Source organism: Condylura cristata, unplaced genomic scaffold (assembly GCF_000260355.1).
Source record: "Condylura cristata isolate star-nosed mole 26May11 unplaced genomic scaffold, ConCri1.0 scaffold00013, whole genome shotgun sequence".
Classification (NCBI taxonomy): Eukaryota; Metazoa; Chordata; class Mammalia; order Eulipotyphla; family Talpidae; genus Condylura; species Condylura cristata.
In genome coordinates, this window is record NW_004567114.1 from 49,174,270 (window position 1) to 49,193,711 (window position 19,442).

Genomic DNA, 19,442 nt, shown 5'->3' on the forward strand with positions numbered 1-19,442 from the left:
AGTCACCAATATGGCACACATATTCCCAAAATGGTCACTAATCTTTGGTACTGAGAATAGTTTGATCCACTAATTTCTTGTCTGTCCATCCATCCATCCATCCATTCAAAGAAAGAGCAAGAGAGGGGTGGCAGGGGGTACTTAGATATGAATCCAGTGAAACTAATTATTCAGTAGAAATAACCAGTACCAACTCAAAGGGCCAGAGCTCAGTATTTTATATTTAGAAAGACCCAACAATGTCTTCTGAAAGATTAAATGCTGTCTAAATTCGGCATTGGGCTTTTATATTCAGTCCACCTAAATGTGATCTCAAGAGAGGATACAGTTGATCTTACTATGCATTATTAAATAGTTACTGAGTTTTATCTCCTATGTGACTACAATTCTAAAAGTATAATTTAAAATGTCATTGAACTATCCTTATGGATTAAAGATGCAATTAAAATAGTCATTGATATTATCATTTGCCTTTGTATTTATGTAGAACTCAGACTTCCACTTAAAAAAAAAAAAAAGAACTTTGTTTCTTTAGGTCAATTCTACCCTTGGTCTAATCTCTATACCAGACTAAATTTACTAGAAAATTGTATAACCCTAAAATGAAGTGGATTATTTCAAAGGGCTTTTTTTTCTTTTTTTTTCTGGTGGCCTAAGGGGTCACCTGTGATTTTTCTATCTTTAGAAATGAGAAAAACAGCTGCTCTGACCTGACAATTGCTGCCACAGTTATCTGACCTCATGGGAATTTGACTAGGCTCTTCTATGTGGGGTAATCCATCCATCAATTACATATTTTACTTATCCAGAATAATGCTTATAATAATTTCACTAATTCAGCCCAATGTTTCTTTTTTTTTCCAACAGAGAAAGCAAAAATGATATTTTTGTTTGTTTTTAGTCAGGTGTCTATTATACTCTCACAAAAACACACTGGATATTTTACCTTGCAATCATAAATCATCAGACCATAAATTGGCCAGTGTCTGGGAAATGATGTTCACAAGGTGCCAGCAGACATTAATAAAACAGCTGGAGTCCTGGTGACCAGAACATCTGACCCAGCTCCTTGGCCGGTCCTCAGGTGCCTGCCTGCAGTCAAAAGAGGATGGAGCCCAGTGGTAATCCCTGTGCCCTTCACACTAGTGTCTATAGATCTTGGTTCACTGTGGTCTTTAATGGGAATAATAATACCCAGGGTCAGCTTCAGAGGAAAAAAACATTTGCCAACATCTATGAACCGCGATGTGCTCTGTAATTTCTCTCTCAAAATCAGCTGTTTCTTCCACAACCATTTTCACAAGATAAGGCTTAAATACTGGGTTGCCACAAGAGTCACGATGTGCTCTTTCATAGAAAACAGGAAAAAAAAATGATGTGACTTTTCTGACAACTCAATATTATTTTGCTCGATTAATAGGAAGTTAAATATAAAAAGGGAAACTGAATCTTTGATGGTAGAGAAGTAAAATCTTTTCTTCACTTTGTATGTTTGTACTTTTGACTTTTCAACATTTTCTTACCTTTATTTGCTCTGTGCAGTAAGTGTCATACACTTACATCCACAAAGAGGGGCAACTCCTTATGGAAGCTACTTCTGTAATAATCTTTGTCTTAAAGAACTAGTAGACTGCAGAGGTGACAGTACCATATAATAATTGTTCAATTATGTTCAATTTAGCGCTTATTGTATTGAGAGGTGTTTTAATATCTTAAACTAATTTTGATTCAATTCTCCTAAATCAGACTTTCCCCAACTGTGCTTTCCAGAATACCACTGTTCTAGGGTGTTCACAGGTGCCTGCCATCAGTATAGTTTGGGGAACAAAGTACATTATCTACCCAGCCCCCTCTCCCTTTATCTTTCCTCAAACCCCAGTTCTCAAAGATTACAAAAGATTTGCCAGGTCTATAGTTGCAGATGAGAAAGGAGCACAGGCCATGCTCATGGAATTGAGATCCAGGATAATGACAACAACCTGGGGCCATTCTATTCTATGTCATTCCTAACTAATGCTGGAACAAGAGTAGTTGCAGGATTTACTACCAGTGAGTACCATTCTGAAGACCTATACACACTATACTCTGCCACACCCTTACAGGTACCCCTTTACATCCGGAAATCGTTATCATCTTCATAGTTGACACATAAACCTTAAGATTTTCTAAAACCTCTGTCTACTTTTAAAGTTGAAAATAGAATTTTTTATTCCACTTTAATCTCCAAGTAATATAGTCTTTAGTACCTAAGAGTTGAAGATTTATTCCCATACCTTGCAAAGAAGCTTCTCTCCACATGTCCCCCAATAAAAGTTGCCCAACCACACTGGTACCCCTGTTCTTTTATTTCCTCTTTCCATTTCTGCCACACATGATAACACTAAGAGACGGCATGTATCCTTGTCTGGCTAGACCCTCAAACAACTCCAGACACTCCCACATGAACACCAAACTTTTAAGGGGATGGTGTGAGGGGTGAAACAGGTAAACTGTGATTAATGTCTGCAGCCTCAGGAAGCAGTGGTTGACCAGCCCCAAGCTGGGTGATCTGGTTCCCTTCTATTGCTTCTGGGGTACAGCTTATTAAAGCCATTCTCCGCTCGGTGCCCACTGTAATATCCAATCTTCACTCAGCCAATGAGGTAAGAATCACAAACATCTCCATTTGGGGTAAGGGAAACTAGAGTTTAAAGCCAAGTCTACCTAACCACGAGCAGGAGTTAATATGTACTGATCCCAAAGCCACCAGCTTGTGCTATACTCAGTGAAATGGGGAGGCAAAACCATGACTCATCTTTGTATCTCAATATTTTCTCTAGTATCTGATGCTAATTAGGGACTTGATAAATATTTACTGAAGCTTAGTATTTTTAGATTTGTCTTATTTCCCTAGCTCCTGGCTACCAGATATAATCAATGTAGTGACTTTAAAATCCCACTTACTGTTAGCACTAGTTTCAGGCATGTGGCTAAAACCCAGCGCTTCCCTCCACGTTCATTGCTACCTGAAACCCCTGCCTTTATCCTCACCTTTCATGTGGCTGCTCAAAGACCAATGAAATAAACATGTAACATACAAACCCTGCAAATCAAACATATGTAAAACCCTGAGGGATGTGTGCCTGTCATATACATACACACATATCATGAAAATCCTTCCAGAAAGTTAGCTGTTCTGGTGTGACAGATGATAGATTTTATTTATGAGAATCATTGTCTCCTCAAAATAATTGATAGCAACAGAAGATGACTTTCTAAGTCATCTGGAGTTCTGAGTGTTTCTTCCCCTTTCCTAACCAAACTGAGGAGATTATACAATAAAATGAGAAGAGTAAGAGTAATGTCACAATTTGGTCTAAAGGAAATGTTAATTTTGGAGCTCCTTTACAAACACTACTTTTTCTGTTTGCTTCCAGGTTGAGAATGAGATTACTCTGACAACTCCTTTCATTATTATGCAAAGGATTTTCATTCTTAGGTAAAAATAAAGTCTTACTAGCAAATCTTAAAATTTTACTGTGAACTAGTATAAATGACCAGATGTGACTACCATTAATATAAACAGATAATTTATTTTGTAGTCAGTAAAAATTATTTCTCTTGTTTTTAGCCTTAGTGAATTTTATTGATCATGTAAGCATGAACGTTTTTCTCCAAAAATTGCCATTTTTCTGGACTACCCAACCTACAGAACAGAAGAACCAGCAGACATTTACTAAACACTTTTTTCTATATGCCAGGTTCTAATTTAAACTGCTCTATTTCATTCAATACTCACAACATGCCTACTAGGTGAACTTTTACTATTTTGTCCATGTTAAAGATGAGGAAGTTGGGGCTTAGAGAGAACAAGGAATCACTCTAGCACAGCTAATAAGTGAGCAAGTCAGGATGTGAACTCAACTGGATTAAAAGCTAAAGTCCATGAACTCCCAGAATGTGCCAGATGATTTCCCAGGTCTACACAGATATGGATTGAAACTGGACTGGAAAGGCAGAGGTGGTACGAATAGGAGTCCTTGGGTTAACTATGATTCTGTCTGATAAGGATCATTGGCTCATTCATTTATTCTCCGAATTATTTATTGAGCCCCTGTTATATGATAGTCTCAAATTTTATACATTAGCACTTGTTCCAGCTGACTTCTAAAAGATAGAGGAAACTTATGCTGAATTTAATGAGATTTGAGCTTTTCAGAGAAAAGCTTCATGAGATTTCCCACCCCCCTCACCCCGCCCCAGACTGTGGCAAATGAATCACCCTAATGTTCCTTTGTTTTTATGTATGGGTAAAGAAGCAATGCTTTTTAAAGAAAATTTGAAACTTTTATAATTGTAAAATATTTTCTCATACCCAGTCAAAACCATGATTTTATGTAGCTTAAAACTTAATTTTGAATACAGATTTCCTTTAGCATTCAAAAGTATAGCATTTCTACTTGGAATGATTTGGTAGGTTCCATATATATTAAAAATAAATGCATTCCCAGACTCAAAAACTAGCCTACCAAATCACACCAAGTAAAACTGCTCAAACTTCAGACAGCAGAGGAAACCTTTGACAGATCATACTTTTGTTGCCTCAAAGTGTATTTTAAGGCAAAACAATATTGTGAAATAATGATTTAGCCATCAAATGTCGTGTGCTTCAGTTTTTCAATTTTGAGAACGGGGATTCTGATAAAATATTATTGAGTAATGTGAAGACTAGTAAGGTAATTCTTGGCAAACCATGTCACAACTCTTCAATGACCCAATTTTGAAAATATAAAACATTAATCTAGATAGAAAATATATGAGGGCCAGCACAATGCCCCCACTATTATATATAGACCAGCAACTTCCATGAAGTTGCAGGTGGGAGTGTCATTGACAATGTTAGTTTGCTTAAGTAGGTAAAGGACAAGTCTCATTTCTTTTTCAAATGCTATGATTCATTCAGACACATATTTCAGTTTACACCCAGGTCAGTTATGAATAGTTGTGAATTAACTTTCAACATTAAAAACATTTTCCCAAATGTTAACTCTCATATCTTATTTGAGCTAAGGATGTGAGATGAACAGGAGACTTAAAAACTTCTGCTTTTCTTCCTTTTAAAATAAATATACTGTAAACTTTACTTCCAATTGTTTTACAGCTCAATTGATAAGGTGTGTTCCTTTTTTTGTTCAAGAAAATTTTAAAGCAACTAATTTAAATATGCAAAATTATCTTGAGTTGTTCATACGTGAACTTAAAAGCCGTGCAACACAGGAAAATTAAGTAATTATGCCTCCAAGTTATTTACTGCAATTAAGCTCATTTATCATATGCAAATTAGTGCAAACTGGTCTCATTAGTTACTAAATTACTCAATATGAGCTGAACAATGTAGCACTCCAGTTTGTAATGAAAAATCCCTGTAGAGGCAAGCAGTATCAATTAAGCTAATTTGCATATGCAAATACATTCACTAACTTTCTCTTTTTCTATATTTAGTTTTACACTTTCTTACCATTCTGGATTATATGGAGACTATAGGGTCACTCATCTTTATCTACTTCCTTTAACATAACTAAAGGAATTAATTCAGAATGCTTCTATTATTTGAAATTGTTTTATTTCATTTTGGCATTAATGTCCAATAGTATGCCAACAAGGACCATCTACAGTAAGAAGATATATCTTCCTTGGAGATGATAATTTCTCTTATACTTGTAAGTTTCAATAAAGTATAAGGGTAAAAATACCATTCATCAATAAAATAGAAAGTAGACTTAAATGATCAGTGTCTTTCACTGAATTCTTTGAAAAACACTATTATCAAAAGTAAAATGAATGTTGACTTGAGTAGACAGTGTCTTTATAAAAAAACAGTTTGTATCTTTGTATCAGCTCTTGAGCTGTTTAAGGTATTATTCTGTCTTCTGTATCCCTTTGTTTGAATAATACTAGTTAATTCTCTTGCTGAATGAGATTAAAGGAGATGTTGATTTCAAAAGATTTGGCATTCTCTACTCCCACTATCCCATATTGTTATAAACAGTTTTTTTTTGCTTATATATCCAATCTATTTTCTCTGAAGACTCTCCTTAGTCTTCTACCATTAGCTGAGTCTCAGAGAATGAAGCAGGATTATAACTAGACATCTCCGTATAATAAAAACAAACTGTCACAAGATAGTGTTTATTTTGTTTTCCTTATTATATCAAACACAGATTTTAAAATATTTCCAATGGAGAACTTTTATGTTCTCATTTATTTAACAATAATTTTGTAGGGACAAACCATATGTAGACCATTCAATTATGATTCCGGGGTGTATGCTTTAACCAATCTTCAAAATGGGATTAATAGTGGAAATGTAGAAATTTAAATATAAATGCTAACTTGATTTTCTTTTTAATTTTATTCATAACAGATTCACTTAACCTTAGATTCTTCTTTGACTTGAAACATGATTCCACTCAGTACTCTATCAGCTCAAAGTGTGAGGGAAAGAAAACCACAATAAATCTGGCAATGGCCAGCTCACCCACAAAAATTCTGACTATTCTAACAAATAGCAAATAGCACTATTTGCAATAGGGAAGATGTGGAATCAACCCAAATGCCCAAAAATAGATGACTGGATCAAGAAGATATAATACATATACACAATTAATCAGCAATCAAAAAAGATTATGTCATGTCATTTGTGGCAACATAGATGAAACTGGAAAGGACTATGCTTAGTGAAATAAGCCAGAACGAAAAAGAAAAATACTGCATGGTTTCATTCATAGGAGGGGTGTAAAGGATTAGTGAAAAAAAGAAAGTAATTGTAATAAAGTAAAAACAAACATTAACAACTCTAAACTAGAGACATTCTATGGAGGAGGAGAAGAGATAGGATCAAAACTGGGGTGGGAAGGCACACGGGCCTATGGTGATAGTCACATGGGTGAAGTGGTGGGAAGTCCATGGGGATGACAACTAAGGTGAAAAAATGTACAAAGTGAAGAAAGGTGTAAGTATACACATGTATATAATAAAAAAGAAAACAGCTACGTTTGTCTTCCCTTCCTCCAGTACTTAATACATAAAATACCTTAATTAAATTTTGATTCTAAGGTGATGGCCATGATTATGACTTCTAGAAGAGAATCCTTCTATTAATAAATGATCTTTGCAAGAACAATTCCTCCTGGAGGCATGCTGTATTTATGCAACCATTCTACAAAAACTTTCATGATCCACATCTAGTCAGAGTACCTCAAGTACTGGAGCAATATTTTTCATGATTTTCTTTTAGTTTCCCTCAAAGGTTGTGCCCAAGAGGATTATCATTCAGTTTGAGGCCTGAATGTTCTAAAGGCAATGTAAAAATTCCTTAACAACTAGAAATAATGCAGGATCAATGACAAAGATCTAGGAGGTTTCATGAATATAACCAAACTCAAAACTACCATGTGGACACCATCCTTTCTCAATTTTCCTGTAATAGAACATTTCTTACAAAATACTATTTTATTCTTCAGACTTAATTTAAGTAACAATTGCATTCTTATTTCAATTATGTACCAACATGATATGATTTTATTCACTCAAGTTCAGAAAGAAAATTGTATTTCTTTTAATGCCTAAAACTAATTATGCATAAAGACCTTCCTTCAAGAGCTTTAAATGTATGTAATAGTTATTAGTAGTGATACATATTGCACAATGACAGTGTTATAACTTATACATATCTATCTACAATTCACCATAATGTCCTGAACAAGGCATATAGACATAAACCTAAGACATTGTCCACATAAAAAACTGGAGTTGATTGTTTTGTTTTAACAGCAGTGAGCATTACTATGAAGTATTTGAAAACAATACTCCAATTTTATATAACAATAATATAAGCATTATTTACAGAATGAAAAAAATGTAAACTCTTCTGCTAAGGGCATGCAAATAATTAAAGCACTATTCATAAATCTGGCACCTAAGGGAAAAGTCATTCCACTGGTTAATTGTATGAGTTACGAAGATGGTATTTGTTACCATTTTGTGTTTTGTTAACTCTGATAGAATAAAATATGAATATTCTGTCTGTTCCTTAAATAGGGAAAGTGAAAGTAAATACTATTCATATATTTGTGTGTGTGTGTGTGTGCAAAGGAAAGCATGGAAATAAGTACAATAATGACCTAAGAGGGCTTTTAAAGCAGGAACTAAACTAGTGCTTAGTCATATGCACTATTCAGGAAAGATCCCATATAATGACCTATAGTTCTTGGGTTTTTACTTAGCTTGGCACAAAATGAAAATCCCCAGTCTTCACCTCTTGCCCTTCTATTCTTTATCTAATTAATAAAAGTCAAAGAAGAATAAAGTGAACTAAAATGCCTTGACTTAAGCCTAGTGCATATACTTCCCATTCCTGCAGTTACAAGGCTGACATCACTTGAACCCCTCATCTTTCCTGCAAATGCACCGGACCTGAAATTTATGCTCCAAACAGCAACAGGTTTTTTGGAGTTACATTAAAAGTCCCAGTCAATTGTGAGGCTTCTATGTAATTGGTGAGAATGGTGTTCCCAGAAATTGCACAAGTACATGGATTCAGTGATCTAGTGGCCCTCCCCACCGACAAACACCACTCCTGGATCATTAAAATTAAAACAAACAAAAACTTTGCAACTCTTCATTTATATAGAGTCAACATTAAGTAAATTTCCCCACCCATCTTCCTTTTCTACAGGAAGGAAGTAAAACCTTAAAGGGTTGACCAAACTTTCTAAATGTTCCTTAAGAGAAAACAAGGCTAGTAAGAAATAAGGAACAAAATCGTATGTTGCAATCCACAGAATGGGTGGACCAACAACTAAATGTCTGAATGCATCCTGCATCCCCGACTATCTACATCAAACCCTTATTAGCCCTCTATGAAACATTATTGGGGTAGGGAAGCTTGTCACCTGATGCAGAGAAGTCATGGGCATTTCTTAAACTTCATCCTGATTCTCAGAACTGCTTTACCTTCCAAATTCCACCAGTTTGTTAAGACTTTTCACCCCAACTGTAAATTCTTCCCTCTTCTCATCAATGTCCTTAAAAGAGTCCTTGCTATTTTGGGGGAAATATTATAATCATGTTAGGCTCAAAGTCAGGTCTTAGTTAATTAGCCAGCTGAACATAAGTTATTCTAAGTTTTATTTTACAAAATTTTAAGATTGCACGATCAGAGCACCTACCTCATAATTTTGTGAAAATTCAATGAGGACAGAAGATAATCTAGCACAAAACATGTAATTTAAAACATGCCAAAATTTCAATAATCATAACCTTAAAGTCCATCAGATTAGATATTTTGTAATTGATACCCACAAACACACACCTCATTCAGTATATTTGCATTAAAAGCACACATTTATAGATGTAGTTAGAATACTCAATGACAAGGATATCATGATACATCCATGCTATGGAATGGTATTTGGCCATTAATAATGAAAGTTTATCAACATGACCATAGGTATTGACTTATTTTTTTTTTAAAGCTGATTGCTAAAGAGCATAATTAGCCAATGCTTGACCCTTAAAGTCTCACACATAAAAACATACCCTCAACTTAATAACAGTTTTCCCCCCACTGCTTTCTCACCCCCCACCCTTAATCATGAACACTGAGACTCTTCTTTGCCTTCTATCAGTCTTTAGCTTTGTCTTCTACACCTGAAACTTTACTGCAGGGATTTGAATTGACAAAATCTATGACATCTCTTGTGTATTTAGTCTGCTAACATGTTTATCTTTGACCACTTCGACATTATTAGTACTACTTACTTAAGCAAAATCAAATCCTATAGTTTTCTCTAACCTTTCCCTATTCCTTTGTTACCTTACTTATTTCTATTCCTTTCTTATCTTCTACTTATATGTCAAGTAATGATATAAACTGTGGTTACTTCTTTTCAATACTCTTCGGTTCTGCAGTTCCATGAGTTTGTATCCATGGATACAACTCAGTTCCATGAGTTTGTATCACTTGATACAAACTATCATTATCTATACTATTGTGGTTATAACAATTCCCACCCTATTTTCAGCCTTAGATTTAATGGTGCTCTTGAGGATCTGACTTAGAGGTTTCCAAATGCTTAGCTCTTATTAACTGGGTTTTGGAAGAGAGTATTACTTTTAGCATTTCTCAGGTAACGGTGAGTAGTATCTGACAGCTCATTGCCAAACCAGAAAACTTCAATTGTTGACTTATGAAATTCCCTAGCTTTTCTTAGTTAATAACCATATGCCAATAGTTCAATCTCAATCCCATGCCTGCTCTGTCTCTCCATTAAGATCCTTTACTTTAGAGAATTTTACTTGGGCTTTTGGAATATTATAACTTCCTAAATGATTTCCTATATTTGTCTCTCACAATTTGGTGACTTCTAGACATTACAGTTTGATAATAGAAACAAATCAAATCCATTTCACTTTCTTATATAAAATCCTTCTCCATGGGTTCATCATTGGCTACAGAATCCTTGCTTGGCTCACTGGACCTGTTACAACAAGACTCACAGACCTGTCACAACAAGGCTTACAGAACTCCATCCTCACCTCTTGTGTTTCTCTATATATCAAGTCAAAAATTTGAACAGTACCCCCTCAGAAGGTCTTTATATCTGTTGCTCCCGTGATTATAACATTCTTCAGTGTGATGCTTCTTATTTATACACATCACTGGTTCTACTTTCTCCAAACAATTTAAAGATATTTAAGGGCAGTGGGCATACATACAAGGTTAGTATAGAGAACTCTGTGTTCCTACTATTTTACTTTCCCCCCTTTCTGTTGATGATAAAGCATTAGGCTAGAGATCATGCCTATCTTGTTGACTACACAAGTTATTATTGAAGCATTTGCAAGAAGGAAAGGAAGGGGTGGGTGGAGGGAAGCAAGAAATAACCACGGTCCTCATTAATCAATCATACCATGGACCCTGATGAAAGGTCAAAGATGAAAACCATCTTATTCCTGCAGCCCACAAGCATGAAGGGTCCCCCGCTTGAGGCCAGGTAAGTAAATAGCTCAGATGGGATTCTTCTTGTTACCACTACTTGTCTTTCCTGTGCACATTTTCAATGTCTCATTTAGAGGAGGGTATCGAGTTCATCCACTCCATAAGCACTGGTTTCAGTTAAGTGAAAAGAAGTTTCCACATTATCTAAGGCAACCACACTTGGAGGCCTGAGTTTTTGAAAGCATTCCTATCAAGCCTTAAAGTCAAAAGCCTGAACATATTCCAAATGTGGACAACTCTATTTGGATGTTTCCTTGTAAGAAGGCAAATTTTCTTTTATCTTCAATTTTAACCTTGTCTTTACACATTCTGGAGCCACACAGTCTAGTCAATCTTTTCCACAGGAGACCTACATCTGTAGATGGAGATGGAGAGTGGACACAATGTCCTGTGTAAGCCATGTGTTTTTTCAAAGGAAGCTAACCAAACCCTTTGCCACTATTTATGTACCATTACCTCTAGATTTCTAGTGCACTCACCAGTCTAGTGATTGTGCTCCAAATGACATTTGAATGTGTGCTGTTTAAGGAGAGTGACAGCAATCCAGAGAGTAAGCCCTCAGCAGCCTAAGCTAGGTCCTCTATTCTCTCAATGAAGCCTGATGTGGAAATACACAGGGGAAAGACGTGCTCTGTATTTTTACATTATGCTTATGCTCGGTCAAATCATACTCCTAAGTTGTACATTTTAAATCAGCTTTACATTCTTGTAGCTCCTATATCCCTTGAGGACTTTGGATTCAAGAATTCCAGAAAGCATTCACAGAATAATCTGTGGAACTCTTTGAACTATCTCTTTCATCGACTAAGTCTTATACATTAACAGCTTCAGAATTTTAACAGGAGTCATCCTGAATTACCTCACATTCTAACAATATATGTACATGGCATGGCTCCTACAGAGCTTTATAATGGAGATTTTGAACAAAGTGTGTACATCACAGAGGGAAATAAAAATTTGAAGATCTAGAAAGAAATATCCTTCCTATTTCTCTGAATCTAATCTATAACATAGATAATTAGAATTCTTATTTGCAAAACAGAATAGTATCTCCTAAGATGTATTTCAAGAGAATAAGTTTAATGGTCTCATAATAGAGATGAGAAAGTATGGAGAAAAGAAATACTAGAATGAGGAGAATCATGCTTTTTAGAGTTTATACATGTGATGTGGGACAACTGAGACCTAACAAAACATCAAATCAATTTAATACTTATTAAAAATCACACTTCCTGGACTTCACCTTGAATATCATTTATAATTTAGTAGGCACAGGAAAAGGCCCACAGCATGTACTTTTTTACAAGAATGACTCAAATGACTTTGAAGTTGACTGTCAAAGGAACCACTTTGGAGAGTCACTGGGTTTTGACCATGCAGAATCTGATCACCATTTTCTAGGTTATATAACTTTTGGGACTATGCAATAGATTCAATTCCACTTTCGGCTATCTAAAAAGTGAGAACGCCTCAGGGGTTAATTCATTTGAACAGGATTCTGGAATTTAACTTGATTTCTACTCCAAAGCTTATCTACAAAAGCGATGACCATCTTTCCCATGTAAGCTGCCTAAATATGCCAAACAAGTCTGCTTCTCTAACTCTGTGTTAAAAAATATATCCTACATCACTTTTTTTAAGTGACCATGGCAACAATTATACTGGAAGCATGAACAATGCATAGCAGTTACTTATGGATGTGTTAAAATGATGGCAACACTGTAGTTTAAGTTTTGAGTAAGGCCATATACTGAGTTTGGAATAAATCTGCTCCACGACTAAAAATTAGCAGCTTAGTCCCATAAAGCCTCATACTTATTTGACATGAAATTAACTAGGAAAATAAATTATCATTATTTTACTTGAAAATAATATTAGAAGCACTTACATTGTATTCTTAAGCACACTCAAGCAAAAAAAAAAAAAACAAAAAACTGAAGCTTGGCAACACATACAAATGTCACATTACTTTCACAACAACGTTTTACTCTTCCAAAAACAATATAGAACTCCAAAGACATACACATATGTCCACTTAGAAATGAAGCACACATACAATCATTCTGGGAACAGCCAGCTACTATACATGGCACATCAATTAAATAGTGCAATTCATCTTAATTATTACAGCACAAATAATACTTGCCCTCCCTTTCTCATTAATAGCCTCTCAAGGGATGGCTTTCTAAAAAGAAAAGAATAAGTTCATAAGAATTTCAGAATTCCAAAGTAAAACAAGTCATACACATAGCTAAAGTAAAAAGTGATTCAAGAAAAAGACCACATTGATTTTTCTTAGTAACTTGTAAATAAACTCCTATATCACTTAAAGGTACCTGCAAAATGTGACTTCCCAAATGTGCTTCAAACACTTCAATGGCCAGTGCACTTGGGCTTCTCCTTCGTTGTGCACCTATAACTTAAACAAAGAGGAAAGAAGAAAGAAAGAAAAAAGAAAAATTAAGTTGGCATTCTGATTCACACCTTCAGTTTAATTTCTCTAATTGTATCACTAGTTACTTCTTATTTAAGACAGCTGAAATAAAAACAGTCCAGTCTTGGGCTGCTCTTCGCACACATGTAGAGGCTCGCTTGAATTTTCAACTCAGATCATCAAATCATTACTAAACCAGCCACAAACATTAGACACCACTCCATACTTTTGGAAAAAAAAACAAAAAACTTTTTACTCTTTTCCTACAGTGGGAGAAAACATTTAATAATAAATTAGTAAATAGTTTGTTTTAAAAATTCAGTTATTGATAAATTCTAAACATATATATATTGTCTTTTCTCCCCATCAACCCCTTAAAGAAACTTAAACTTTTCATAATCTTTAGCCTAGGAAACAAAGGACATTTTTTCAATATTGTAAAGTTTTATCTTTATCATAAATTAATAAGCACAATATGTTGGATAAAAAATTCTCATTAATGCCTGTATTAGTTTAAGCATTTCAGGATGACTGGATTTATTGTGACTCATAGGTAACTATCACAACAGGGCTTCCCAGAGACCCAGGTGGCCACTTCTCTGGAACAGGCTTCTCCAGTTTTGTGACTGTTCTCTTAACATTCTTATTTCTGTTCCCCTTTTTCTGACAAACCCCACATTTTCTGTCCATAGGCATCTTCACTCAATGGTACATCACAATCGTTAAAATCTAAGTCCAGGGCATGATATTTGTACAATCCAGAATTTGAGATTTTTTTCTTTACAGCTTTCTTGCATGGGGGTCACAGTTTGGTTTTAAATCTGGATATTCTTTCTCCATTTTAAAAAGTTCACAATCATAAAAATATGTCTGCTTTACATGATTCAGGAAAGAACATATTCAGATCTTTTTCACATTTCCAAAAGATAAGCTCTCCATGTCTTTCTCTTTTTTTTTTTTTTCCCAAAATTTCCATTGCAAGCCTCTGGTCCCTTAGACCTAGATATTACACATTGACAATAAAATCAAAATCCCCTAGTTTCTTTAAAAAATCATTTTCAGCTATTGACAAAAAGAAAATCATAGAAAAATTCTGTTGGGATAATTCTGCTTTGTTTCAGTTACCAAGTCAGTCAGTTAGATCTATAACTTAATAGGGCTCATAATATAAATACACATATGATTATTGTGCTGTGCAGAAGGAGGCAGTTTGCCCCAATGATTGTGAGTTAGTGTCTGCTGTGTCTGCAAGGCACTTTAAAAATAGCATGAGTGTTGAGTATCATTATTACTGGCGAGGAGAAATAAAGGGGCACTTTTTTTTTCAATGGGAAAATTTATAAAATATAATTGAAGAGTGATTATAAAAAAAAAGAGTGATTATCATTGAAGAACATTCCAGCTGGAAGGAATCTTAGAAATCTCTCTTCCAACTTCTTTATTTGCTTCAAAAGCAAAACACACAACTGATAATCTTAAAATAGAAGAGTCAGTATTCTATCTGAAGGTTAATCTTTACTGTAAGTAGAGGCATAGGATTTTCAAATTTTAATATTCAGATATACTTAAGTACTTAAAGCAGTACTACTCTATATGTGTGTGTTTCTGATTAATTTCCTATTCTAACATGCACATTACTCCCTTCAAAACTCCTTTGGCATTTTTGATAATGCAGCTGTCTTGCTGAATACTGTTTTCAGTTTCTAGAGTGTTAATTGCACATTATGGTAGCTTGGTGTGAATGATCCCACATGAATAAAATCTGCCGGGGTTTTTTTTTTTTTTTTTTTTTTTTTTTTTTTTTTTAAGATTGTTAGGTTGCAGGGGGAGGGTAATTCAGGGAGGGAGAAGGGGGAGTTGAAAACTTCAAAAATGTCCACTCTTGTTTTGAGGATTCAGAAGGCTCTTTATTAATAGCTCATAATTTAAAGGCATTTCAGGGCTTCCAATTACAAAGTTGAGAATAAACCATTGTACCTCACAAAAGAAAATGGACAAATTTTACAGAACACAGAATCTTCTACAAAGAACTGGATTAAAAGGAGCCCGGGAGAGCCCCTAAATCACAGGAAATGTAAGGAGAGTGTTTACTTACTCCAGTGACCAAGAGGTATTAGGAACAATGCCTGGCAGCTCAACTACCTTCTGCCTTCTAGAGGCTTGAATACAGTGGTGGGGGTGAGGGTGGGGCTGTGGGGATGGGGGTGGAGGCAGACTGGAGGGTTATAAAAAGTGGATGGCCTTCCTTTTCCTCCCACTCCTCACTTAGGGTTCAGGCTATTTTCTAAGTGTTTTGAATGCATACATATTTAGGAATTTTATTTTTAAAGCACAGTCGCTAGCCTGGGGAATCCTGCCATCTTCATTGGATCTTAGTTGTCCTTGTTGAACTCTAGAAATCGCCATGTGTGCCTCAAATATGACACACAAGCAACCTGTAAGTGGGTTCATGCTATTCTATGGCATTTTTATGGCTCTGGAACTTCTCTTGATTTATATGTTTTGCACTTATGCAGGTGATGTGGGCTGTAATGACAGTTCCTAATTTTACAACCAACATAAATATGTTAAACAGGAGCCCATTATGCCCAGCCCTGACTCTAGTATTATTGGTAACTGAATAGATGTTAAATATGCACTTCTTATCTTGTACTTTTTAATCTTATCACATTCACATTTTGAGATTTTAAACAATAAGCTGATAACTTACAAACATTAGAAATACTATTTTGTTTCTCTATGTTGTAATTCTAGTGCATCACTAATTCCTAGAGAAAAACTAAGAAGGAATTTCCTGCATGAGACCCATTGTCATTAGATAATCATACATTGCTTATGACACTCTCTCAGATTTTTGTATTTAGAAGTTGATAGTTTCTAAAGCCAGTTGGCCAGCCAGTATCAATGTGTTTATATTATGGCCAAAAAGATTGCTGTGGAGTCTGCTCTACTTACATATTTCATGCATTTGTTTGTTTAAGAGAAAATAAAAACAGCACTTTTTGATTAAAATGACACAAGTTAACATCTTCCCTTCAAACAATAATCCAAGCCACAGAGCAAGTAACTGGGACATATAATCCCTCGTTTATCCTAACTCACTGGCAGCGAGATGAGAGAATGACATGAGTTGAACAGTTTGTCCAAGCCGTTAAAAGAACAACGACAACAAAAAATCACACCACCTATCCAGTAATTCTACTCTCAATGGCATTCAGCACTTACTGAAGACCTATCTAACGTTGAAAACTGTTATATACTATAAGGCAACTAGTATTATAAAATCAAATAAACAATAAAAAAATACAAGCTTGAGCAATTTACAACAGACTGAGCCTAGCATATAATTATCCACAAGTAACTCGACAATGACCTTGGTTTGCAAGGTTAAAAATAAAACTAGCATTCTCAGAAACTTTAAATGGAAGAGATATATTGGGAGAAGGATTTTTAAAATATCAACAAAAGAAATTCTGATTGTCTCAGAAATCTAAAATGATATTATTAATCATTAGGACAATGCATGTGGTCTTTCATTCACTAAAGACTGGTAGACAAAAAAATGAAATCATAATCTGAAACAGATCTAAAAATTTAGTTTTGTCCCTCAACCATGTCAGCAAAAAATGTTCTCCACTAGACTCTTCTGCATAACCTTGTGAGGTGGTCTTTGAGAATTAATTCAGGGCAGTAAAAGACTATTCCCCTTTTGGGAATTACATCATTCCCCTCCCCCCCCCACACACACACGTCATATTCCTCACCAGTGCTCATTGCCTTCAGGGACATACAAACGCCGGGAGGGCGGAGGCTCAGTACGCAGTGGGGTTTGACCTATTCAGCCAAAAGGTCAGCTTTCTACAGAAGAACCCTTACAAAACTGAAACAGGACAGGTCGGTGGGCACATAATGAAAGGGGAAAAGTCAGAAGCCCACTTGCCTGGTGTCCTACACTGCCCTTTTCCAGAAAGCTCCTGCTCCTTTCCCAGCTCAGTTCCCAAGGGAAAAGTAAAGATATTAAAAAATGAAAATGCTGTAGTGAGGCATGGTTCCTAACGAGTCATTTTATTAGGAAAAAGTCCCTGGCAGACCAGGGAGATCACTTTAGGGATATTTTCTGATCCTTTCCCCGCCTCCCCCACCATGGGGAATGGCAGGGTGACATAGGTCAACCATCTCAGAGTTGGAGAAGCAGTTTTTCAAGGACACAATCATCGACCTAGTGAAAAGGTAAGCTTCATGCCAGAGTGGCTTTCCTCTAAATCAGTCATCCAAAGAGCAAGACTTTGTTCCCACACTGAGCTGGGGTGGAGGGTAGGGGGAGGTGCTAAAGAGCATGCTTACTGGAATCCTGGACATCATTCCTTGAGCTTTAGTGCCTGGGCTAAGCAAAGTCAGGGTCTGGAATGCTTAATGAGTCTTTCCATGGCTACCAAAGAAAAGAAAAGGGGTTTCCCTTGAAGAATCTCAATTAGCCTCCTTCACTGTAGAGCAAAGGAAGCCTGCAAGGGTTTTCCCAGGAGCATCTGAAGGTGGTGTGTGTGTGTGTGTGTTCCCTATCATCATAACTATTTCTGTTTTTATGTTCATTCTGAAACTGGTCCTCATAGCTCTACCTACTGCCCAAACTCACCATTTGTATCCTCTCAGCCCCATACTCCTGTCTGTGCATGCCTCAGACACTGGGAGCATTTCAAGTTTAATGGAGATGAGGTAACAAAATAAGTAGTGCTAAGGACCAGATTAACCCATACAGCAACACCATAAATGAAAATCTGTTGCCACAAGCACTGCATGTAGAATTCCCATACAATGCATCCTGTAAATATCTAAAAACAATTGCAATGCTTTTACAGTGTAGTTGGTATTTGCCACTAAAAGAAAAATAGGGACAAACATTGTTAATCAGACACTCAATACTCAATGTATGCTTAACAATACAAAAATAAAACCTTTATTCAGTAGTATAGTTTATTTTTTTTAATTCATATTTAGAATATTCTTTAAAATAACACATCTTCGGGCCCTCCCTGGTGGCGCAGTGGGTTAAAGCACAACACTGAGAAGCTAAAGCCACTTCAGCATGAGTTCAAACCCCTCCTGCCCCAGAGGTGACCACATGGTGAGGCAGACCTCTCCTGACCCGCCCACTGCTTCCGCTTCCCTCAGCGGTGTACTTCGTCGATCTGCCTGTTCTGCTTCTCACTCTGTGTCTGGTGAGTCCTCTCACTACCCCTGCACCTCTGGCCTGTACCCCAGTTCTGTATGCACAAATAAATAAATCTTTAAAAAAATATATAAAAAAAACACATCTTCATAGCTCATAACCCAGAATCCATTAGTATACTATGTTACCAATCTAGACAAAAGGTATTTCATCCAATAACATAACTGAAACTTCAAGAAACCTTATGTGATTTGAAATTCCTGAATGCTACGCATATTTACATTTCTCCTACATTTTAAGTATGGATTGAATGCATTAGGGAAAAGCATTAGGGATGACATGACAGTGACAGTATTAATACCTATAAATGAATTGCTAAATTTGGGAATAAGAAATACCTACTTTTCTCAAAGAAAGTTATCTATATGGTTTCAATTCTCAAAGAGCTAGTGAAAAAAGCACATACAATATTCAATAGTTGTTTAGTCCAGGTATGTTTATCATGAAATTCTCACTTTTGAAAAGTTAAATAGCATTCACATGCTTTTGAAAACGTTACAATTTTCTACAGCAAAGTGGAAAAGTCTTCTAATGTAAAGTCATACCCAGATATTACTCTAATAACTTGACAATGATTTTGTATATTTGCTCAATGACAACTTACAAGGACTACTTCTTAACACAAAATTTCCTTCCGAAAGTCTCACTTGGCCCATCTACCTTCCTATCCCCTTGAAGAAAATGAGTGTCTAACTGCTGAAGTAGGTTTTTCTCCATCTATATTTGGGGGAAGAGGGAAT

General features: G+C 35.8%; 1 protein-coding gene across 1 annotated transcript in view; it reads right to left on the reverse strand.

The window, feature by feature from the left end:
- NPAS3 (neuronal PAS domain protein 3) overlaps positions 1-19,442 on the reverse strand; it is an 821,118-nt gene that overhangs the window by 403,080 nt on the left and 398,596 nt on the right. The window contains exon 4 of the mRNA XM_012724628.1: positions 13,378-13,454. Within this exon, the coding sequence (XP_012580082.1) occupies positions 13,378-13,454 (77 nt within the window). The remainder of the gene's footprint in view (positions 1-13,377; positions 13,455-19,442) is intronic.